The 25677-nt window shown below is 43.2% G+C and overlaps 2 protein-coding genes across 3 annotated transcripts in view; one reads left to right on the top strand and one right to left on the bottom strand.

Moving 5' to 3' along the window:
- The window catches only part of LOC118431331 (QRFP-like peptide receptor), a 16159-nt gene extending 14832 nt beyond the window's left edge, over nt 1-1327 (top strand). For both annotated transcript variants that reach the window (XM_035842450.1, XM_035842451.1), the window contains one exon: nt 459-1327. In XM_035842450.1, coding sequence (XP_035698343.1) covers nt 459-707 — 249 coding nt within the window. In that variant the 3' untranslated portion in view covers nt 708-1327. The remainder of the gene's footprint in view (nt 1-458) is intronic.
- Nucleotides 1328-4108: 2781 nt separating this feature from the next.
- The window catches only part of LOC118431998 (receptor tyrosine-protein kinase erbB-3-like), a 25528-nt gene continuing 3959 nt past the window's right edge, over nt 4109-25677 (bottom strand). Inside the window, exons 6-22 of the mRNA XM_035843461.1 lie at nt 25379-25551; nt 23547-23675; nt 22815-23001; nt 22164-22288; nt 21403-21528; nt 20560-20709; nt 19493-19588; nt 18198-18367; nt 17378-17582; nt 16775-16885; nt 8058-8251; nt 7276-7395; nt 6666-6745; nt 6297-6337; nt 5801-5897; nt 4889-4988; nt 4109-4448 (exon numbers count right to left, since the gene is read on the bottom strand). Coding sequence (XP_035699354.1) covers nt 4185-4448; nt 4889-4988; nt 5801-5897; nt 6297-6337; nt 6666-6745; nt 7276-7395; nt 8058-8251; nt 16775-16885; nt 17378-17582; nt 18198-18367; nt 19493-19588; nt 20560-20709; nt 21403-21528; nt 22164-22288; nt 22815-23001; nt 23547-23675; nt 25379-25551 — 2368 coding nt within the window. The 3' untranslated portion in view covers nt 4109-4184. The remainder of the gene's footprint in view (nt 4449-4888; nt 4989-5800; nt 5898-6296; nt 6338-6665; nt 6746-7275; nt 7396-8057; nt 8252-16774; nt 16886-17377; nt 17583-18197; nt 18368-19492; nt 19589-20559; nt 20710-21402; nt 21529-22163; nt 22289-22814; nt 23002-23546; nt 23676-25378; nt 25552-25677) is intronic.

Genomic DNA, 25677 nt, shown 5'->3' with positions numbered 1-25677 from the left:
ACAAATAGAGTCAATAGTATGTAGGACCATTATCCAGACCAGGGGTGTGGATAATGAGTCCTACTCGGCCGGCTGACTCCCCTGGCGTACTATTGACTCTATATTTGTCCAATTTCGACAATTAGACCACCGAACCACGGAGCCTGGTAGAGGCTAGCTACATCCCACTCGCATGATGTATATTTCACTATCAACCACATTCTCCTATTAATAAGAGTAGTAGTCCATGAGTTATGCTGCTGTAGTGGCCTGGGTATCCTACAGCTACAATCAGTCTTTCATCAAATCTCTCCACTTTATTCTGTTCATCACGAAATTCCTTAACTCTCATAGTTTTCTTTCTGACCGAAACGGTCCTAGTCTTCCATCTTTGAGGTCTGCCCTTAGTAACCTCATATCATGATGGCAAAAATACTACATCATCATCAACTTTTCTCTCACTTGTCGTCTCCTTGCAGGTAGTCCGCATGATGCTGACCGTGGTTCTCCTGTTCCTGGTGTGTTGGGGTCCGCATGTGGTGCTAGGCGTGCTCCTGAAGTTCGGCTTAGTGAACCCGTTCACTCAGGAGGTGTACGCCATGAAGATCGCCTTCCGCTTACTCAGCTACCTGAACAGCTGTCTCAACCCGTTCTGTTATAACTTCATGTCTAAAAAGTTCCGCCGCAGTTTTAAACGACTGCTGCCGTGTGGCTGCAAGGGCTCATAGCAACATGAACACACTCTTATACTGCTACCAGCTGTCAGCCGATCAGAGAATCCGCCTACCTAAAGAAATCACATAGGTAATTCTCTGATTGGCTGACAGCCTCAACCCGCGTTCTCTTACAACTTCATGTTCAGAAAGTTCCGCCGCAGCTTTAAACGGCTGCGCAGAGTCCGTGTGGCTGCAAGGGTTCATAACAACATAAACAGACGACTTTTTAGTCTTCGTCCAACCAGAGAATCGGCCTTACCTAAAGAAGACATTTGGGCGGTTCTCTGGCTGACAGCCTCAACCCGCGTTCTGTTACAACTTGATGTCTAAGAAGTTCCGCCGCAGCTTTAAACGACTACTTCCGTGTGGCTACAAGGGTTCATAGCAACATGAACACACGGCTTTATACTGGCTTATACTCATCGTAGAGTGGAATTTGTTATCACCAAACACAGTAGGGGTATCTTCTCTGGATAGTTTTAAAGAATGCTTAATTGCATATAGATGTGCAAAAGTTAGGTGTGACGGGTCGTTCAGTGTAATATAATCAGCTGCTGCTGCGTCGCGTTCCTGCGAAGCTGGTGTGTTACGCCGAAGGGCGGTTATACCAGCTAAAGTATATAGATACAGATACAGGAGCTGGAGTGTTACACCGAAGGGTCGTTGTACCGGCTATATATAGATTAGATGCAGATGCAGATGCCACCAGCTGCCAGCCAATCAGAATCTGCCTTACTAAAGAAAACATTTAGGCGATCCTCTGATTGGCTGATAGACGCACCGTCACGCAACTTCTAGCTTGCCATGTGGCTCCAAAAGTTCCAAAGAGCACGGACATTTCGTAAAACGTTTTCTTTGCAACTTCAAATCCTGGTTGTAAGTGAAGCTTTTAAGGGAATCTTGCCGTGTTGTTGCAAAAGCACTTACAAAATCACAAAGGACACGTTTCACTTTCTTCAACGCATTCTTTCCATCTCAAGCTCCAGTGACTATCAATGATATCAATGGCCGTAAGTGTGGCTTTTAAGAGAATCTTGCCGCGTTCTTGGAAATCACAAAAGACATGTTTCCTTTCTTAGAGACATCTCAAACTCATGTGACTCAACTCCAATAATGCAGATGACTGGGAACAATGTATTACGTAATACAGATAATTTTTGTGTTGTGAAGTTGGTATGATCAGTACATGTGCTAATGCAGACATGCTAAGGGCTAGCTTGATGTTTGGTCAGATATACACTTTCAAAATCTTACATGGGCCTCATTAGTGTACAAGTATAGCGTGCATTTGTGTGGAATTGGCAATGACTATTGTCCGCCTCCATGTGCGTTGTCGTGATGGTATCATTGAAAGTATACCCCAAACTCTCTACAAATCATTGTATGTAGCTTATGACTAAATAAACACACCGTTGTGTAAAGGCATCTTTAAGAAAACTATCTATCAAGGAAAGACCGAGAAGGAAAGAAGGAAATGTTTATTTGCTCTGCGACCAAGGAGACAAATTCGCCTCAGAAGAACCAAAGCAACATCTTTCACTAGAATTGACTTTTTCACCAACACCTTGTTACATTCTACAGGTGTTTGTGGTTCTTCTGTGTCTTTCCTAGCATAAAGTGTTACCACCTTCGGTGCAACTTGTGTATGTTTTATGACAAACAAACAAACAAACAAACAAGAATAAACACGATGGACAAGAATCAGACGTACAGCTTGAGTCGAATCAATTCAGTCAGAGTCTGCTTGTTGGCTAGATATTTAATGACTACAAATACTAGAAACCCAAACTACAACTTATTTTTCGGCCTTAAATTCGCGAAATGAACACAACAAGATATTATATCATTTTCTGGACGCCACTCTTGATAAAAAGATTATCATAATCAAAGCTTCTCACAGCAAACTTCTAGTCGTGAGTATCTGTTCCTTGATTCCTATCATAATCGTATTTCCATAATCAAGAAAGGAACGTTTCCGACAGATGCCAGCAAACACCACATGTTTTTATTTGGTTATTGTACGTACTTCCAGGTATAAAAACCCAAACTAATAGATCAGTCTCATCTGTAGAGAACCACACATCCTAATCAAGAGTATTGCCGCATGGAATGACAGTCTTATCCAAATACAATCTGACAATTTGGCAACTGTCATAATTATAGCCATGTAGTATGTACACAGTTCATATCCTTCACTCATATACATATGGCCTCCTTCGGTCAATTGTTTGTAGTGATTCTCTCTGTGAAACTAAAAGATGCGAGTGGTTCAATGACGTTGTCATTTCTCTTTCTGGTTTACTTTTATACATGGATCATTGATACTTCTCAACACTTCTGGTTTGGCTATATACAATGCGTACAACTTAAAGGCAGTCACACGGTCACTAATGTACAAAGCAAAATGGTTCTTGGAAACATCACAAAGGCAGCATTTCTGTGCAACAAATACAGATTGAAGCCTCACAAAGAGTTGTGCATTTGGCTAAAATCTTCTACAATTTTTCCAATTTAATATATCTTGGCTGAAGAACAATATTATTCTCAATGCAACAAAGCCAACATGTATTATCTATATATAATGTTCTGCTAAAAACGTAAACTCTTGATAAGATTGCAATAAATTTTACCATACACAACTTTCTAAATATCAAATCAAGCCATCACAGAATCATCATTATGTACAAGTTAAACTGCCTGCCTCAAAACAATAGTAGCAATTCAAAATATGAGTTCATCTCATATCTCTTTCATGTAATACACAATTTTCTGTTATCTGAGTATATATAGTGGCGTTATCAGTACGTCCACCGCCATGTTGGATCAAGGGTACACTGTGGATTTAAGACACTTAAAGATCTTCCTACACCGTCTAATAAACACTAAGAAGAAGAAGCTCTGAGGACAGTGAAACAGAAATGTAGTCAAAAGCGTGCCCATGAAACACGCGGAGATTTTGAATAACCTCTTTAAGATTCAAGGCTTCGCAATGTAAATACACACCAATATGTATACATCATTCGTTTCTATGGTAATCCTGATTGACATAGAATAATATGATCACTGCCAACACTATCCTGGATTTCAGCCTTGTTAGTGTTAGCCTTGTTCCAGCAGTCGTTTCCCCACAGATAGCGACCGTTGGAAGCGGACGAGAGCTAACAAGACTGGATTCGGGGTTATGCCAATACTGCCTCTCTCACTCACTCTGGCCCAATTCACACTTGTCATTTAACAGTTGTAGACTACGATGTTTAGTACTACAGATTCAAGAAACAAGTGTAAAATGGGTCAATGTGTGTGTGTGTGTGTGCGTGTGTGTGTTTGTGTGTGTGTGTGTGTGTGTGTGTGTGTGTGTGTGTGTGTGTGTGTGTGTGTAGACCTTTCTTTTTTTGTCTCCCCTCCCCCCTCTCTCTCTCTCTCTCTCCCTCTCTCTCTACCCTTCTCTCTCTCTCCCCCCTCTTTCTCTCTCTTTCTCTCTTTCTCAGCCTACACCTCTGAGACGTCCATGACGCGGCTGACGTCCCCAGGTGCGTCACCTGTGGCAGGCACGAGACGTGAGACCGCCCCGCGGCCAGGGCGCACCTCAGCCACGGCAGGCACGTCAGAGATGGCCAGTAGGTCAGCGACGTCACGTGCGTCGGAAACGTCAGGTGTGTTGGCCACGTCAGGTGTGTTGGCCACGTCAGGTGTGTCAGGAAAGTCAGCTGTATCGGCGATGGCGAGATTCTGGCACACGTAGCTGAAGAAGCCCTGTTGAGTAAATGCATTACGAATATGATTTATTGATCGATATATAGAAACCTTGCGTTGTGGAAGATTGATCTGCTGTCTTCACATATTTGTTTCTAGTAAAAGTACACAGAAGATTTTCGGCACATGATATACATATAAGTGACTTCAGTGGTGATTCTTAAGAATGATTGTTTGATTCATCATGCACATTACTCTTTTCTCTCTTTACTCTTTAAGCAGCTACAGGTTCCAACACAGATTGATTTCATACAGATATCTGCAATTATTTTGTGAAATAACTTTACGTAACCATGCAATTAAACAACTGTAACTGCTGATGACACATATACCTTCTTGTAAAGGCATAGTACACCTAAGTTGTGAAAGCATCTACGGTATAAGGTAAGGACACTGATCTTTACAAGTGCAGAAGAAAAACCAAATCATGAACACCTTACCGTTTTCTTGTTCTTGATGTCCACCAGGTTGATCCAGATCTCCAGCGCGTCCGGTCTGGCTTCCGGGTCCTCCTGCCAGCAGCTGAACATCAGGTCGTACCTGCGGGGGGACAACCCAGACCATAAGCCTTCATGTTGTGGATTAGCCTGGTATCCAGACGTATTACATTAACAACTGTTTTAAGAAGTGAGAAGAAGTCGAACCTGTACATCATGTTATGGAAAAGCCTTGTTTTCAGACGTATTGCATTCACAGCTGTTTTAAGAAGCGAGAAGTCGAACCTGTACATACATTAGATTTTGTAGTTGTATGTAGTAAGATAACTCGCTCTTTCTTTACGAAAACTAGTACTGTACTTATACTCAGACTATTCAGAAATACTCAGAACTTTATTTATGACTCCGTCTACGGAGTCTCACAGTTCGGTATGCAATCAGTTACAAAGTGGCGGAAAACAGGCGCCATTACTGCACGCACACTCGCTGCCCCCAGAGATTTTTTTCCCATCGGTCGTCTGTCTTCAGCTGTAACTATGATTTTACCGTCCCCCCATTTCTCATTGTAAATGATTGTATTGATAGGACTTTGTCTGCCAAAACTCAAAAGGCATGTCCCTGTGTTCTAAAGATAACGTAAAGTAAAGGCCCCTTCACACGAGAAGCGGAATCAGCCGGAATGCCGTCAGAACGACTATTATTTGTATATTCCTGTGCATTCGTAGTGCATTCTAGAAATTCTCACCGCGTTTCAGATATTTCTGAACATTCTTGAGGCCGTCCATAATGTTTTTGTCATGCTCAAAACTTTCAAGGTGCATTTGAAGTAGAGAAATACTTCGGCTGCTTCTTCTTCTTGATTCCTGCTAATTTGGTTTCAGTGCGAAGGCCATAAAAGGGAAGATAGTAACTCACAGTGGTTGCGGACAGCCCTTCGGTTTGGGCAGGCGGTACCCGGTGTGCAGTTCCTCCACCAGGAAGGCAGTGTCCATTCCACGGTACGGAGTCTTACCTACAGGGAGGAACACATAAATCCAGAATGATTCAGTTCTTGACTCGATTGTAAATAATATAAACTTAAGACATAACATAAAGGTTGTCCCATATCTTTCTGAGGTCGCAGGGGCAGTGAGTTGTTATTCACTGTGTCTTGAGCACGATATTGAAAGCAACCCTCTCCTTCCACCGCCTTTTACCTCTCCAACCGAAGTCAGGTAACCATTTTTTTTACACCTGGGTGGAGTGAGGAAAGTCGTGTAAAGTGCCTTTCCCAAGAGCACAACATCGGTGTCTTATTAGGGAACTCCCAGTTCTGGGCCAAACACCCTAACCGTTACGTCAATATACTATATTGAGAAATATTCATGTCAGAAAATAAAGAAAATATTAAAAGGCGATCTATATTACATACCCAGAGTTCCAAGCTCCCAAAGGAACACACCAAATGACCACCTGCAAACGGGAAATTCAACAATGATGAATGGTACATCTAGCGTTGAAATAATTAAAAGTAAGGCAGATATTTTCTTTTTGTTTGTTTGAACATTTAATAAGTAATTCAATAATTTGCACTTTTGTTTGTTTCCCATTTCAAGTTCCTTTTTTCTCTACCATTCTTTATACATCAGGGGGTTCAGTAGCCTGGAGTGCGGCCACAGTGGAGTGTGGCCTTGCTAGCTTTGGTCCGCTCCCTGCAGTCGCTACGACCGATCGGGAGCCGGCGTGCCAAAGCTAACAAGGCTGGACTCCAGGCTATCAGTACAGTGCAATATTGACTTACATGTCGCTCTTGTGGGTACATTCTCCGTCACCCTCCAGACTTTCGATGGCCATCCACTTGTACGGCAGTGTGGCGTCCTTCTGCTCAGAAAAACAAAACAAGCAAATTTAAAGTGTTTCAGCAAACTATGAAAAGTTCCAAGCATCGTTACCACTTTGTCTGTGTATTATAAAGGGTCAGTTTTTTTTTTCTTCTTTTTAACGGTATCATCGTTGGAGAGGTTCATCACGTAATAATACAGTTAATAGAATATTCTTCAAAACAATGACACTTTGAGAGACGTAAACACATAATCACTAATTGTAGACGTCTGTTCATTACATCTTGCTCACGCAACGGGGTAGGAGGGGTTGGGGGTAATCCACCCAAGTCTCGCGGACCTGGCCTCGCTCTCGCGAGACTACGTCACTCCGAGAACAATGTGTACTGATCAGACATTTAAAATTTGGAGGTATATGTTTACGACTCTCTAAGTGTCACTGTTTAAAGACTATTCTATATAATAACAAACGGTCACTCAATGGATTTTCAACAGAAGATTGGTCCGGCTTTTCGTCAGTTTCCATTAGATGAGTGAGTCTTGAGAACTGTGTTGTGATGTTGAACTCACCAGTCCCTGTTTGGTGTATATCTCGGTGTACACGTCTCTGGTCAGCCCGAAGTCACAGATCTTCGCCATCCCCTTCCCGTGAATCACCACGTTACGGGCGGCGATGTCGCGATGGACGTACTAGAGTCAAATAATTAGCATTGGTAAAGTCAAATACAGTCAAACCTCGTCGATAAAGGTTAAAAAGCAGATACTCAAGCAACTGGAAATGATTTTGGAAACAAATAATATGATAAAACGTCTGATCTTTTCCAAAATCATATCCAGTTGCTTGTCATGAGTGACTGCTTTTTGGCGTACAGTCAAACCTGTCTATAGTAGACACCGTGAGTTATATTATGGTCACAGTACACAGGTGGCTTAATAGATGGGATTCTTGACGCTTTGGGCAAATGGGGCTTAGTGGTCTTTATGCAGGCAGGGGTAATTCACTAGAACAGTTTTAATTGTACTTACACATTAAAAACGATACTATCATAGCCTCTACCAGGCTCCACAGGTCACCGGAAAACTAGGTCGTAAACTGCACTTCCTGACCAGCGCAAGCCAACTCATTAGGCATGTTATCTGTCTATTTGTCCAACGTCTACTATTTATCCAGCGACGTATTGAGTCTGGTATACCTGAAGGCTGTACTATAGGCGCTATCGGGCGATACCAGCATTTTAGGGTAATCAGGCGGGTGATTTGACCCTACAAAGGTCAAATACGGGTCCACTGTAACCTGATTATAAATAGAGTGTCGCTCTCTTAGAGCAACATTCGACTTTCTTACAACGTACCCGTTTGCTGGCCAGGTGTTTGAGCCCGTTACACACGTCTACAGCGTATCCCGTCAGCCTCTGCCCCTCCTCCGCCGACACCAGCGCCTTGGTCGGGTCCATGATAGTCTCCATCCGGCCCCTCTTCTCCAGCTCCCACAGATGGTCCAGGACACACCCGTGCTCACAGTACTCCAGCACTATCATCAGCGGACCTGGAAAAGGTACACTTTGGTTACAGATGGCCCAGTACACACCCGTGCTCACAGTACTCCAGCACTAGCATCAACGGGCCTGGAAAGGGTATACTTTGGTTACAAATAGTCCAGGATACGATCATGCTGTAGTAAAAGACAGTACTCCAATATCAGCGGTCCTGAACACGGTACACATTTGTTACAGGTAGTCCAGGAGACTTCCATGCTCACAGTACTCCAGCACTAGCATCAGCGGACCTGGAAAAGGGTACACCTGGTCACAGGTATTTTAGGATACAACTGTGATGACTATACTCCAGCACTAAGATCAACGAACCTAGAAAAGGGTAGACATTGGCTACAGGTATACGTAGGCCAGAACACAATTCCAAGACAGTACTCCAACATCAACGAACCTGAATAAGTTACACGTTTGGTAAAGAACACTTATTTAACCTCCTTGGATATACACATTTTCTATTATCACTTTAAACAGTTGTGATTACCACTCTTGCTAGCATAGGCAGTTTTTCCGAGCGAAGCTTTTTACACCACATTTAGGACATCAGATTTATGTAGTAAACGTTGACCACTTTGACTCTATAGTCTCATGCCTTGACAAGGATTCGGTGTTTCTAACATGTTTGTGTTGTTGTGTTGCTTCTTCCTGTGTACAAAGAATTCTGCTTAATTCACCGCTCCAGATTTTTATCGCGAATTCTGGTATAGTTAGATAAAAGCGGGCGGGGTTGGGCGATTCCAGGCGTCGAGATCGCTGTTGTCTGACACACGATAAAGACATTGGCCTGGGGCTGAACGTGCCACAGATATCTATTTAATGCCACAAGTAGTTTGCATAAGGCGCTAAGAAAAACAAAACCTCATTGACTTGCGAAAGCCACACAAGAGGTGTAAAGAAATATTGAGAGAAAGATTTAGCGTCATATGACATGAAACCAGCCCATACCCGCAGGCACGAGTTGACCACTTTCTGAGTCTCTGTAAGGATGTGGGGTCGATGCACAAAAAGATAAGACTTGTAATTATATGTTTCGTTACATTTGCTGTCTACAAAAAGTAACTGGGAAAGTATGTACTACCTTGTGGCGTTAAATACCGTTTTTTTTTGTAATGTCTTTTCACATATTTTAGACGCATGGTTGTCGTCTTTTGAATAATAAGACTGATTTGGATGCATGGTGATTAGCAATCATTCCTGTTTTTTGTTGGAGGGAAGTGATGTTAGACATGATAAAAACTTCGGGATACCCAAGAAAGTTAAAATATTCGCTTACAACATCTGCTTGTAGCTAACGTTCAAAGACAACCGCTCGTCTGAATGAATGGATGAACGAACGAACAAAAGAACAATCGAAAGAAAGAAGTACCGAATAAACGCAAGAACTATCGAACGAACGCACGAACGATCGAACGAACGATTGATCGAACAAACGTACGAACAATCGAACTATTGATCGAACGAGAGTTCGAATGAAAATGGCAAGTTACAGGATGCGTGTACACTCTCTATCCATTACGTGCTCACCAACCCGTGCAGATACAGGTAAACAACGCACAGTACGCGGTAACCCTATCCGTATGACGTGCGTCCCCAGGGATACAGGTTATCACAAACACGGCTGATCCCTGAATAAGCAGCTTCAATGATTGATAAGGCATAATTACTCTGACCACCTGTCTGGCTTCAGGCCGCGGAGAATGGGCAGGAGTGTCCGTGTGAGTCGCGCTGTCATCCGGCATTATCTGTAAACCCTTGTTTAACCCTGTAGTCCTAGGGCCACGATGTGACTAGCAATATCAGGTGTGTCAAATGCGTCATGGACGGTGTATAGAAGCAGACATCGTATGATCTTTTCATCGTAGGAGTTTCAGTGAGACTATGACAGAAGCTACCGTCGATAAGGATCTAAGACAACGCTCTTCTTCACAAGAAGACGCCTGAATGTTGTGCGGCAAATCCACGAGAGTTACAAGAATGGCCTCAATTTGCTGCTGTAAATCTTTGGTACGAAGAATTTGACCGTGCTCCCATTGACCATGTTTGAGGTTGAAGTCTAACTTGCCCAGTGTAGGAGGGATTGTAAGGGTGACAGGCAACGACGCTACATCCGTCCACAAAAAAATTGGAAGTACAAGCGACAAAGGTAAGTTCGTAATGCACAATGTACAGTGAATAGCACATAGTTTGTTTAAAGAAATATTCGACTGTATAATCAACTCAAAACTCAGCAATAGGAATGTTCTGTCAGCAGACGGTTTGCATTCAGAAACGTTGCACCAACAGTGAAGCGATTTATACAAACAGTCCTACGGTGTGTTCTGAATATGTAGAAGAACATATTTGTCGTGCCCAGCGCGACACCAATGTGACATGTACAGTGAACGGAGCCATTGTCTAACTTGTGATGAAAAATGATGCCACGGGTTACGTAAGGTCAGGATTAGTCTTAGCATGTAGCGTTAGGATTAAAATATTTCCTGTGTAGACAATTTATGCTAATTCTTTCATCGGCTCTGAGACAGGCTGTCAAGTAAATGATTAAAATCACCCGATTAAATTGCATTTTTTTCGTTCATACTTTTCGATCCAAGCAACACCGCAATTATGCGTATCACACATTGGCTTTAATGACTCTCAATTTAATGGGAAAATTAACACTTACCTATGTCAAATTTCCAATACTCAGATAGTTAGCCCCGAAAAAGGATCAGACCCACATTGTAAAGCTAATTTTCGATTCGAGCACTTTTTCCATTATGACAAGAAGATTTTATGGAAATACTTTTTTCAAAGTCTGAAACATGGTACAAGTCACCATTGTAAATGAGCCATTTTATTATTGACTAGAAAACCGGAAACCGTTCATGATATAATAGACTGGTGATTTGCTCTTGTCTCGCAAATAGACATTAGGAATCAAAAAGCAAACACCATTCCGTGCGCTAACGTTGATGGGGCTATTATGTCAACATTTCCAGTGGGATATTTACCTAGGTAACAGGTTCTACGCTTCAAAAGATACGAGAACATACGAGCTACTGTCTACTACTTATCTTGTACTGAAACGTTTTCTTTAAAAAAAAAAGTGCAAGTGAAGCGGGCAGTCTAGGATTAAAATACTCCACGAACATTTAACGACTTCTGTTTGCCCAGGGATTTGTCGTACTAGGCCAAGCTTTATAGAAATAGTTAATACTTTCTTACTTGTAATTCATCACTAAAAGTCATATGAATACGTACAATAGGTAGATTTACATCAACGTTAGCGCCATGCATACCAAATTCATCTCATAAGCCTATTATTCATAATAATATAACAATAGCCTTATTGTACATTCATGCCTTATCGGGCTAAGTACGGATATACATGTACAAACAGGGCTTCGTTATAGGAATAATACCTGATGTACAACGCCGAGCGTGTGAATTGGGCTTAAAGTAATACCACTCAAAATTTCTTAATTGTTTCTCAAAGACCCTTTGTGTAAACAAGAAAGACACAGATCAACTCAGACCGTCTGGAAACCAGCACACCTAATGAAGTAATAATCACCTTGTGTCAATCAATGTTTTATTAGAACAAAAACTGCTGAGATAATACCTGTGGGGAACAGTAAAATAACCGACCAACCAAATAAATACCTGAGCGTTACCAGAGACGACGTGAATAACAACACGTAAACATTGTGTGCGGAAAGAAAGTGTTCATCTAACCGTGTAAATACGTACTCACTCACGTACGGGCAGCCAAGCATGCACAACGAACCGCGGTTTCAACTATACACGCACGGCAGTTGCGTGGTTACGGACACTCCTGTGCCTAAAGTTTGTTCGAAACGTTGGAGTCAGTTTGGACAAACAATTCCACTGTTTAGGCAACGTGCTTTCATGTGGTGCTATCGGTACACGGTCAATATATAGTGTATACAGGGTCCGAAAAACTTGTAAGATTATCTGCGCCAGAAAATTTCTACCTAAACCTATTCACTGGAAAGACCGATCTTATAGATCATAGATAAACATGGCATTTCGTGTTTTTATCATCATTTCAGCATACAAAATCCACGCACACATATAATCCCAATACAGAACTGATGCAGGTTTGGTTCAATACATCAGAAATACCTGCACAACTCCAGATTTACCTGTACTGACCTGCATATGCAGGCGGTATATTGAGAGAAAATTTGATCCACTGTCAACAACCGGAAGTAGCACACCATTTCTTCACCGTACAATAAAACAGAAACACTAGAACGAGTGCTGACCTATTTGGCCGTTTTATATGATAAGAAAAGACCTTTGTTTTCATATCCAAGCAGATGTTAGGTGACTCCAGCTTATGTTTCAAGTCTTTTCCACAATGAATTTATTCCTTTACTTCTACGCTATGACGATAGTAAAAATCAGAAAATAGTTCACTTTCGCACACTGGTACACTGGCGCCCGGAATCCTTGTCTTTTAAAAAAAAGATTTGAACATATTAGCCAAGTGTTGGATAGGTGACACTCCATCGTCAAATAATTAGGAAAGCGATGCAAAGTGCCTTTCCCAATGACACAATATCGAGGCATGTCCGAATATAGAACCCGGGACCTGTTGGCCCTAAGCCAAACGTCCTAACCATTAACCTAAAACCGACGCCAGTTTCTGAAGAAAGGTACACGTATAAAACGCCATAAGATGACTTATAAAATAAACACAGTTCCAAAGACCTGTTTACAGTTTACTCCAGTTCAACCAGGTGCCGTTTTCCCTTATATTTTATTAACAAGGAACCTACGTAGGTAAGTTCCCCTGACGTCATGATTACGTTTACAAATCTGTTCCAACACACCTTTCAATCGAATTAAGTGAAGTATGTTCGAGTGAATAAACATGTACGCTCTTGTGAACACAGATAAAGGGTATTTACATTTTCTAGCTGTGACGATTTGCTATTTTGGTCCGTGCGGACGTCTGAAGTTCTTTGTGGCGTGTGTTTTCTTTGATAACCTGATTAACTCGTGTCCATAGCTGCGCTACTAACTTCCGTCTCATAATCGACCATTGTCATTTTAAACCATGTCAAGTCACAGACTGGTCTGTCAACTTTCTGATGCTTCGTGGCGTGCGATTCTGGTTAGTTGTGCTTCTGATCCGATGTTTGAACGCAAGACGGTACACTTTCTTTTTTCGCTATGTTAAAAACATTTTTCACGATACTGTCATATACTTCTAATTCAAATGTTGCTCTTCATACGTTTTTTGCCCCCCCCCCCCTCAAAACTGTTTACGTATTGTGTGTTTTGTTGTCTTTTCGCCTGTGCCTTTAGTCTCAAAGCACATTCTACGGTGGCAAAAGATGGTATCATAAGCTGACAAATGAGTGTAACCGGCCTAAGACATAAAGGTTTTCGAAAACATTTGATATTGTATCTTAACGTTGTTTGGTTGAAGCAAGGGGCAGATAAAAGCTCCTTGGTTGAAGGATTGTTGTAATTATGTTAATATGGCGCCAAATCTGCTGATCGTTCTGCTTTAGAATAGCTGGGACACAATTAGAACAGATATCATCTTAATTAGTGGGGATCACAGCGTGTGTCTCCAGGCGTTTTCTATTTAGGGTAAATTACTTGTATGGGACTGTTGTCTGTCCTTTGTAGATGGGAATAACGAATGATAAAGAACAAAGGCGGGATTTTCTTGTCTCCGGCGGAACAATGATTGAATGTACCAATGTAAATCTCTGGCTCAATCAATCATCAATAGACAAAGCTTTACATAACACGCAGAATGGTCTCAGAATGAACTCAATTGGACTTTTAAGCTCATAACAGTTCCTTGAAACCGATATTCTTACCTGGTCTCCGCTCATACTGTTATTGCATTTCGATTTGTTGTGCAGAGCTTACCTGTAATTAGATTCAGTTATTTTAAAGTTTACATGTAACAGATAAAGAACACAGATGTTCTGCTGCACGACGTACCTGATATTTATAAGAAATCGGTGTTCAAATATTTTAATGGCATATATTGTTATATAGATTGGTGCCCTATATTGTTTTTAATGTAGTATAGTGGAGTTGTACATGTGATGTTAAGAATTCAGGATGTTTCTAACTGGACATCCTGCAAGTCTGTACAATTTGAATAAAACTTGTCAAACTTGTCAAACTCAAACTGAGCTTCTTTATGAATCTAGGAAGACGAAATTAAACTTTGAGATCGAACCACCACTGACTTGAATTATCAGCGTGTTTTGTTATCTGACATTTCAACTATGCACTGATATATGGTCGTTGGAGGCGCGGCTCTGTCTGTTGTTGACGAGTTTCAGTCGTCTCCGTCGGGTTTTCTATGTTGTACCATTCTCTGTATGTCCGCCGACCAGAAGAAGAGAATACATAATTGAAAGGCCAACAAAACTCGTCAAAAACAGCCGGAGCCGAACTTCTGCTTGGATAGTATTTTGACCCATGCGTACCGCTCTACGCATCGAAATGTGTGGAAGAGATATCAAGTTTTAATCAACTTTCTTGCTTAAGTCGTCCAACCCCTTTATATGAAAATGTTGGACAATTCATCTCCCAATGCATGCGGAAAAGAAGTCAAACCCACCGAATAGCTTAAGTAGAATTAGATTTAGTTTAGACGTTATTCCCTTTTGATTTATCTATGAATACCATTTTCCTTCTTTGTTAAGTATTTTTTATGTATACCACTACTACTTTACTCTGCATGCAATTAGCCCTCGGGTATGAATTTGCAATAAAGATTATATATCAATTTTTAACCACCCTCGTTATTGTTTTTGCAGAGACAAACAGCATGGACGGTGTAAGCAGCCACGTCGAAAGCACCTTCCCCACCTTACGCAAGCCTGCCGCTTCCCTCGCCGCGTCCACCAAGTCCGCCCTGATGGCGCAGGCGCGGGAGAAGCAGAAACACGACAGAAAGATGGAGGGATTCTCCAAGGAACATTCCAACACCATGGCTGAGCTGCGCCGGGAGCAGAAAAAACTCTCCAAATCTCTAGAGAGCCTCTTAACAAGACAGCAGGCCATCAAGGTCAATAAAACCGACGCGGAGCCCAAAAACTCGAAGTATCTAAGCCTCGAGCAAAATGAAACATACGTATTGCGCGGTCGGCTGACAAAATCGCTGGACTCAGCTTCAACCATGGACGCGAGCACCATCTCTACAAAACGCTTGACCAGACAACTGTCTTGCAGGTCGGAATCCAACTCGCCAGTTCCCTCCTTTAACGTTAAACGGACGCAGTCCTCGTCTGACGAGGAAAAAGACTTCCTGCATCCGTGGATTCGCAGTAACAGTTCTCCCGATTCCCCAGGCTTCATGTTAAGAGTCAGGAAGGCTAAGAGTCTCTCCGGACGGGAAGCCCTCAGCTCGGCTAGCAGCGGACACGAGAGTTTCTCAAGCCCTGATCTGTCACCTCCGCCTAGCCCGAGACAAACTGTTCCGAAAGTGCACAGAAAACTGCACAGGTCGGTCAGTGACACACAGGCGCCGTCTGAACATCTTAGAACCAAGACACACGGCGAAGGAACTTCCACGGTTTCTTTAGTGGCTGGTGGAAGACCTAAGAAAGTATCCTCCGTTCCCAAGTTGCCAGAAGTGCAAAAGGCGGTGTCTTTACCAAGCTCACCCCACCTACTAAGACAAGACATGTGTCTGCTGACTCCAAAGAAGCAATCTTTTAACGCCAAGAGACGCGGGAAAAATGGGAAAACGTCGTGTGACGTCGAAGTAGGGGATTTCAACGAGTTCTGTAGTGTCTCAGACGGCACGTGTTACAGACTTCCCAAACCAGGACGAGCAAACACGAGAACACGAGTGGGCGGCAGGAAACACAGCGAAGTGGACGGTGTGCCTCAGATAGTGACGTCTCTGGACACTAGTAGAGAGACGGACGAGTTCTGGTACCTTCGCTACGTTTTAGAAGACGAGGTGTAACGTTGATTTAACAATGTTCGCTATTACTAATATTAGACGTATGTTGCTGCCAAAGTTAACATTGTGTATACTTCTCATCTGTACGCCCAAGTACCTAACATAGAACGACGTCAACTCAAATTCTATCAATGATATTGACAAATTGTTCTTGCGTCTTACTGTCGATATATGTAAGAATTGTGAAGGTAGGTAAATGAAACATGACTTGTAAATTTTTTGTTACTTGTTCATCCATGACGCGCGGTGCCATGCAATAAATTGTTACTTCACCACTAGTGCTATACTCTGTTAGTGTGACTTGTTGATCATGATGGTACGGTATTCGGTTTGTTTATCTATTTGAGCTTGTTTGGATATCACCAAAAATCTTTGTTGTTCTTGTCTACCTATCTAACCTTGGGTATAGGCCTGGCCTGTTGAAAAGTGATTACATTTTGGATAATTACGCGTAATCAACAGCTTATATATAGCGCTTGTAGTCCCTCAATGGTGCCTGAAGAAATGAGGTTTAACCAATCTAAAGATTCGGACGGATTGTGTATTTTTTTAGATCGGTACTTACCCTCTTGAAGACAGATGCCGTGTATGTTGACGATGTTGCGGTGATGCCCGATGTTGATGAGATGGTAGGCCTCCTTCAGGAAGTCACGCACGGCCTTGGTGGATGAGCTGTCTGTAAGGCAAAGAGCAAGAAAACGTAAGAACGTCTTAAGCAGTTAAACTATGCTACATCAAATGAAGTGAAAGACAGAGTCAACTCCCTTCTTTCCTTCATTTTTCCCTTTCTCCTTCCTTCCTTCCTCCTTCTGTCTTTGATCCCTTAATTCTTTCCTTTCTTTCATCCGCTTTCATCCCCCCTTACCTCCCTGCATCCACCGTTCCTTCCATCCTTTCATCATTCATTCATTCATGTCCTCGTTTCTTTCGTCCTTTGCGAAAGATGTCCACACATTTATTCATTCATTCATTCCATCAACGCTCCACGCACATTTCATCTTCTCGACTGCCACCATGATACCGTTGCCCCCCTCCCCCTTGGCGCCATGGGTCCAGCGTGCCTGCAGAACGTTCATTCATTCAATCATTCATTCATTCGTTCTTTTGTTCATTCCTTCATCCATCCATCCATCCATCGATTTATTCATTCTATCAATCCTCCACTCACCTTTCATCTTCTTGACCGCCACCATGATACCGTTGCCCCCCTCCCCCATGGCCCCGCGGGTCCAGCGCGCCTGCAGCACGTCCCCGAACGCGCCCTGCCCCAGCATCTTCACGGTCTGCAGCTCCTCTCGCGAGATCTCCCACGTGAGGATCTCCTCCACCGTCACCTGGCGGAACGCCGTGCTATTCTCCTCGTGGACGATGCGCTGGGTGGAGAGAGGTCAAAGGTAATGTTATTCTTCGCACAGGTGCCCGTTGTCGACGGGTCCCAGGTTGATCTTAACTCTGCGATAAAAGAAATCCAGGGCACTGCCGGGCCCAAATGTTAAGCCCGGTAACCGCATGGCATCCCATGGAGAGAGATGAAAGTTAAGTTATTCTTCCGTCACGATTGGACCGTCTATTTGTCGCCGAGTCCCAGGTTGATTATAAAGTGGGATATTTCGTCTTCCACTGTCTCAGAAAGAGAAGTCAAACCCAAACAAGTTACATCTTCAACTAGTTTTAAATTAGACTAGAAAAGTCGCTCACTATACTGTTTACCATTATTTGTATGTCATTTTTGTCACTCGCAATTAGCCTTCGGGCAAGAACTTGCAATAAAACTTTGATTATAACTGTGAGTTTAAAGAAGTCCGGGCCCGGCGCGACATAAAGAAAACGGTACAAAATAGAAAGCTCTATAAAAACGCCTTATAATGGCAAAAAACAATCTTATCCTAACCTCTGCTTGGAGCGTACCGACTGGCCAAGATAAAACTCTAAAGCCTCTAAAGCCAGCTGCGGCAAGTACTTAAGGATACACCAAGACGTCTTCTGACCTTCACGACTTCCAAGGTCTCCTCGTCATCACCCTCCACACGGAGGTACTTGGCTGCTTTGCGCCTGCGCACTTTGACCGTCAGGTAGGCAGCGATGGCCACCAGAAAGACGAACGCTCCGAGGAAGCTCATAACGGGAGGAAACCACGGCTGGTCCAACACCGTTTGTTCTGTGGGAGGAAAATACGAATATTTGTGAATTTTCATCAGTAAAGGCAAGCACCACTGTGTTTGCAGCTGACGCAAAGATGTCGTTCTTAAGCCATATGTAGAAGGGATCAGGGCGATTCGGACTTTTAACCAACCCAGTCCATGCCAGTCAACGAGGAGTTGCCCAATACCCTGGTCAACTTGAATTGGGCCAGAGGTAGGGCTATGTTTAGGTTCAGGATGTTGGGCCAAGTTGACAAGGTTGTTATGTAGTATGAGAAACTGTCCACCTGAAGCCCCTGACCGTGCAGGATCTCCCTGTGACCAAGTAGTTTTCTCCCGACCACTCCCGACTAAGGTCAGAACTGGGTTGTGAGTAGACTAGAATTCATCTTATTGTAGCTCCATTTCGGTATTAAAGAATATGACATTTCAACTTTGATTTTTTACTCGGTTGATACAGACAAAGACTAGTCATGGGCAACCTTGCTGGCCAGATCCCAATGGACCGATCCTGTCGAACGCCATATCGAACAGATAGAACCCCCTATTCTATTTCGAACAGCTCCGTCAAAATGCCCCATTGGGCAGAAATGGCTATTTTTGACGGAGGTGTTCGAAATAGAACAATGATCGAACAGGGGGCGGGGTTTTGGGATCGGTCCATTAGAGATGACTTTGCTCACGACTAAACTCCCAACCATGGTCTGGGGAAGGTCAGGAGGCCATGGTCGACTATTTGCTAGAGGGCCTAAAGCGTCCGCTGTTATTGCAGTTTACCTTAAGTCCGGTAGGTGTCACTCCTAAGCCACATACGAATTCCGCTGTGATTGCACATTTTAACTTTAATGTCTTTATCTAACCCAAATATCTAGTCCATAAAATAGTGTCTGTATGCGATGTCAAAGGTCATAGATACAACAAACTGCAGCTGCCTCTGCAATTGGTTATCCGAAACGCTTTCACAATGATTCTGAGAAAGGACAACATAGTCCGAGTGGTGGTCTCCAAATTTTTCGGAGCAAAGTAGAAAGAAAACCCTGTTAGAACATTCTGAGAACTTGGCAGTTGTCTTTAATGCTCCAACATGGCGGAAGCTGAATGACGTCATCGTCACGAGAAACCGAACAAAACGTTTGACTTACCCTTGATGCAGTCTCCGTTGAGTGGGCTACAGAATTCCCCATCTGCGCATGTGCAGTTTCCGGTACAGTTCTTTCCCCACGTTCCATCCGGACACTCTAAAAGCACAACAAAGAGAAATCACATGTAAAATGTTATCCCATGGCAGGGAATTACATAGCAAGACTCAGTGTTTTTTAAGGACATGGAATGGAAAAGAACGTCATAAGAAATTCAGCATCTCTTGGGGGCACTTCGAAAGCTAGTCATAAGCCGAGTGTCAATGCGGTATCGGGCGTTTCGGAACCTGGACAGCCATTCGGCCCCGGCCCCCAGCCGATCAGGACGATTTGGCTCTATGCCTGTGGATATTGGTATGGTTACGGATAGGTTTAGTTCATCATCATCATAGGTCGACGTGATCACACATGTTTGCACATGTTTACACACGACGGGGTTATACCGCCCCTTGTGGGGTGACATACCCTTTTGCTGGCTAATTACAAGCCAGCAGAGACGGGAATGCGCCAGGTCTCCCGTCCGGGTGAATGATGTAATTCACCATGTGGCTGATACGAGACAGATGTTCGCCAGGACTCCATCCGGGTGATTTGAAGTGAATCACCAACTCCCGACAGAAGGATTTGCACCCAAACACACCGCACCATCGCACGTGTGGGGGTTCTTTAACGTGCATGGGGTATGGCTCTCCCCATACACGGGACCTCCATTTAACGTCCTATCCGAGGGATAGGTTTAGTTAGGGTTAGACTTATATAAGGTTGAGTAAATATTAGAGTTGGGGTTAACCGGTTAGACGTGGGAACTGGTGCCGAATCGTCCTAATCAGCTAACAGCCAGGTGTCGAACAATTCAAGTCCAATATTGTATATTGACATGGAATGAAATACTTTTAACCATCAATGCATTTTGCTCAGCATGCCTTTAACAAACTTGTAAAAGAACAGTTCTGACTAGTCTGTGTAACACAAACTCCGCTGTACGGGGCTGTAACTGGCCCCTCCCCTAGGGGGCCGGCGGATGTTTGGTGGGCTGCTATAAACGAGATTGAATCAGGCTAAGTTCTGACCTTCCTCGCAGTTGTCCCCCATGAAGCCGACCGGGCAGCTGCAGTTGCCGAGGCGGATGTCACAAATGCCCTCGTTCTGACACGTGCAGTTGGACTGGCAGTCCTCTCCCCACATGGACCGGTTCTTCCAGTCGGGCAGCTGGTCACATTCTGTCAGCAGGTAACAAAGAACGTCAAGGTGGTGTTGCGACCAATATATTTTAGTATGAGGTCTATACCAAAGATTTTTGTAAATGGTAACTTCATTGCAAGACGTCCATACCCTAAGCGAAATTAAAAATAAAGTACAATGATACAGACTTATAGAAAGGGAGCATGAAATAGATTCATTAAAACTGGAAATGACATCTATTATAAATATATTTCTACTTTAACGTAAGAATTTGAAGGTTTTGAATTTTGGGGGCATGCAGTGTTGCAGTGTCCAAAAACATTTCACAGACAAACTGGTTGGGTGACTTAAAAGCATTGTTGTTATTGGTCGGTAAGGTGGGAAAAACTTGGGAAAAGTGTGTAAATTGCCTAGGAATAATCTACTTCTAGTGCTATCGGGATTTTGTTAGAAATAACGTCAGGGTATGCAGAAGCGATGAACAATATAATTTATTGTGTAAGAACATTGGGTCAGGGTAGGGAGAACACGTTTTTTTTACATTCCTAGCGATACGCGTCATGAGAGGAGAGTGAAGCCTATTGCGCAGATCCTCTGGGTGACTAGGCCACTCCTGGAAAGTGGCAAAGAAGCAGGCAATAGACAGAAAAGAGTGGCAGTCGGCTGTAGTGTCACGAATGGTGCCAGCAGCGAGCTGAGAAAAAGGCTATCAAAGCCTGTCAGAGCCTTACGTAGGTCACAGTCTCCCCCCGTGAGTCCCGCCCAGCACACGCAGCCCCGGTCCCGGTAACAGGTGGCCTTGGCTGAGCAGTTACAAGTCTTCTCACAGCGGGAACCCCACATCCCGTCCGGGCAACCTGCAGGGAACAAGTGCGCAGGTCTGTCTCCAGTAACGTGACCATACAATAATTACAGTGTCAGCCATGTTGTTAGATTAGAGACTTGCGCAAGGTCATTACGGCAACCTGTCAGGGATCAAGTGCAAAAGTCTGTTGGTGTTTCCAGCAACGTGACTGTGGCGTCATTCCATTGTCGGTGGGTTAAAGACGTGAGCAATAGTATTATACGCGGCAACTTGTCAGGGACTCAAGTCCAAAGCTCATCAATGTTGGTATAAAACGAATTGAAAATATTGATAGTCCATAGACAGTTTCGATCGTCTTCTTCAGATACCAGATGAAAACCGCCAAGAAGGATGAAAATGTCTATGGTAAGTTAACTTTGGGAATAAGGATGTAGAGTCTATAAGCGTCCAATAGAGTGCTCGCAAAAACGACTATGACTGTAGCTATGACGTAATTCATCGTCCTCCATGTTGAAGGGTTAGAGACGCATGAAGAATATTCTACAGAGTTGCTTTTTTCCTTTATTAAATACACCATACTCTGCCTTTTGTATCAGTCTACATTTGTCTTCCTTACTATCATCATTGTTGAATGGCAGGTCGTTGTTTGTTTGTTTTTTGGGTCGAAAGAATATCTAGTTTGTTTACCTTTTACATTTATGGTCCTGCTGGTGTTGTATTCTGTCTGGTTCTGGGTCGCCATGACAACGCAGGTGTAAACACCATGGTCATCGTCCATGACGTAGGGAAGCACAATGGTAGACTGCAGCTGACTGTGTGCGGAAAAATTACATTTGTTATTTTTTTGTCATGGTCATTGTCATTATTTTTGTAGGACAACAATAGAGCACCCCTCGAATCACTGAATAGTGTAATGGAGAAGCCATACAAAATAAAAAGATAAGATAAGACAATATATAGCGGCTATGTTTCTCCCTCTCTCCCTTTCTCTCCCTCTTTCTCTCTTCTTCTCTCTCCCTGTCTGTCCATCCCCCTCTCTCTCCTTTTCTCTCTCCATCTCTCTATCCTTCTCTCTCTCCATCTCACTATCCATCTCTCTCTTCCTCTCTCTCTCCCTTTCTCTCTCTCTCTCCTTCTCTCTTGCCCCTTTCTCTCCCTCTCTCTCTGTGGGCGTTTGTGCCATGTGTATGCGTGTGTGTGCGTGCGTGTGTGTGTGTGTGTGTGTGTATGCTTGTGTGTCTGTCTGTGCACAGAGGAATCGACTGCAATGTATGATCAACACGCGTATGAAGACACTTCAACCATATTTCAACAGCAGCATAGATATCGTATACATACCTTTCCTCTGTGTAGCTCAACGTGACGTTGGTCCTGTCGCTGCTCACGACCTCTGACCCGTCTTTGTGCCAGGTGATGTTGGTGACGTCATTCAGGTTGTACCCCCTACACGTCATCGTGACGTTTTCGCTGACGTAGGTCGGTTCTACCAGCCCCTTAGTGGAGATGATACCAGCATCGGAGGCAACTGGTCGGCAAAAAAACTGGTCGTTTTATTATTTGTGTAAAGATTTTGTTTTAATAGTCCGAATAAATGGCTTATGGTCGCATAATAACGATGGACGGTTTCGGCTTCCATCCACTGTTTGGGTATTACCAGGTAAAGCTTAAAGAAGGACAAAGATTCACCATAGAAGACATGATGATTCTGATGATTTGAATGGATTTTTTTAACCTTTATAAACATTCACATAAGACTACATTCACATAACATTCACATAACATCATAATACATAAAAAGTAATTGCGACCTTACAAAGCTCTTTCTAAAGTATTATTTACCCTGAATGCATTTTTATTACATCATATTTGGTATGTTGGTTCGCGTTGACAAAATGTGAAAAGGTTGAATTGATCATGAGACCGCGATGCAACGGACACCGCGAAAAACGCGAGCATCAGCAAAAAACTAGTACTCTTAGATAAAGTTCAACGCTGACTGTTGCATCCCAAAAGTGCTTCTATCCCAAAACCACTTTTGGGATAGAAGCGCATCTGGAATAGAACACTTACTCTGGTCGCAGTATCGTCCCGTCCATCCCGGCGCGCAGTAGCAGGCGCCGGTAAAGCTGTGGCACGAGGCGCCGTACTGACAGAGGCAGGGCTCGCCGCAGTTCCTTCCGTACTTCCCCTCCGGACATCCTGGGGGAAATGAAGAAATGGTTTATTGTTCAGATTTTCGCGTACACCCAACGGCAGTGACCACTTAATGAACTTGCCAAGGTACACATGTATAGGCCCGGGCATATATGCTTGGTCCAACGGGACCGCGCCGGTCACATAGGTCGTGCGATCGTTTCTGAGATCGCTAACGTTGGGCGTTTTGAAGTGTACGTCTCCTGCACAGCAAACTTTAACTGCTTTGATACACAGAATGCTGTTTTGGATCCGGTGGTTGGTTCTGTCACGGCCTGCATCAAAATTGTAAGACGATCGCACGACCTACGTGTATGTGACAGCGCCCTAAGGGAACAAAAATATTCATTTTGGAAAGATATCGTTATCTGGCAGGTTTTCTGTAAGGTTTTGAAATGCCACTACTTGCCATGCAACAGGTGGCCACAAGGACCAGGTGGTCTCAATGCAGAGGTCACCACTAGAACGCTTGGGTCAAAAGAAAAGAAACTAGAGTTCGGCGACCTCATACCTCCATGAAAATTTAGAGCTTTTGTAAATTTCATGCAATTGACTAAGACATTAACATAATTTATGCGTGTTGTTGTTCATCATTGACTAACGTACACATGTCACAAGTATAAAATTCCAATCATTAGACTTAAAGCGGCTTTGCAATTTTTACATAAATTATGCAAATAAGTTCCTCATTACCATATTTGGTATCTGCTTATATTCCATCTATCATAATTAATAAGCGTTACATTTATTGAAGTCCAGTTATTAGTAATAATGGTATTATACAATTTCCTCATTAATTATGCAAATAAAGTCCTCATTTGCATAACATGTATATCATTATGAACACCTTTGCCTAAGCTACCTGCACCCCTAAAGTGATGCCAATCCGTCAATCCTTTCTGCAGTTATCCACTTTGAAATGTCTCGACAAAAACGCCCCTGCAGTTCCAAAATTACATGTTAGGGGGCTGAAACCTGCCCCACTTTGTCATGTCACTGCAAGCTATCAACCACCCAAATGTCAAGACTATATCATGTCCGGGACAAGAGATACATTGAAAAAACTGCCATGATAGAATATTCTCATTAATTATGCAAATTTACTCCTATTTTGCATAATTGGTATTTTATCTTGTACAACATTGTCTAAGGTACCTACATACCAAAAATCATGAAAATCCATTGCTCCCTTCTTGAGTTATCCTCTTCAGAAATTTTTGACAAAAATGCCCCTGCTATCCCAAACCTAGTCGGTAGGGGGCCAAAACTTATGTCACTTATTCCTGAGCACAAGAGCTATCTAACACTCAAAAATCGTGACCATAGCGTGTTCAGAACACGAGATAGCAAAACCGGAAGTTGCGCTGCAGTACCAAGGGAAGCCGCTAGGAGGCCCAAAATCTAATCATTTCCAGCTTTCATCGCACCCCACCAACACACCAAGTATGAAACTAATCCATTCAGCCGTTCTTGAGTTATCTTGTTGACAGACAGACAGACAGACAGACACACAAACGCTGGGTAAAATATAACCTCCATGACATTTCATGGAGGTAATCATATAAGGGACCTACAAAAGTCCCCAATGTAGAGGTGGCCATTAGAACTGGTAGCAAACAATAGTCAAAAACTCCAACATGTATTTGCACAAAGCTGGCCAATGAATGTCGCATGTACGAATTGGGGAGAAACACGAAAAAGTCCCCTACCGTTGACCTTGATCCTGAAGGTGAAGTCCACGGGGCCGACGGTAGTGTCGAGGTCCGACGAGTTGTACGAGTCCACGTGACAATGTAATTTGATAGGCTCACTGGAGATGGTGCCGACCGTCTTCACTTCCAGCACAGGGTCTCCGTCGTCTGTGAACGTTCCTCGGAACAGCCTGAGGAGAAAGAATTGGTGTTCTAAGTCAAGATACAAAGACGTAATCTAGCCGCCGCCATGTTGTTATTCTTAGTTTATTCTACAGCTTCATTATACCCCCCTCACATTAGGCGAAAATCGATCG

This window comes from Branchiostoma floridae, chromosome 15 (genome assembly GCF_000003815.2).
Source record: "Branchiostoma floridae strain S238N-H82 chromosome 15, Bfl_VNyyK, whole genome shotgun sequence".
NCBI lineage: Eukaryota > Metazoa > Chordata > Leptocardii > Amphioxiformes > Branchiostomatidae > Branchiostoma > Branchiostoma floridae.
Note: the sequence above shows the minus strand (reverse complement) of the source record. Positions and strands in the feature narration are given on the sequence as shown.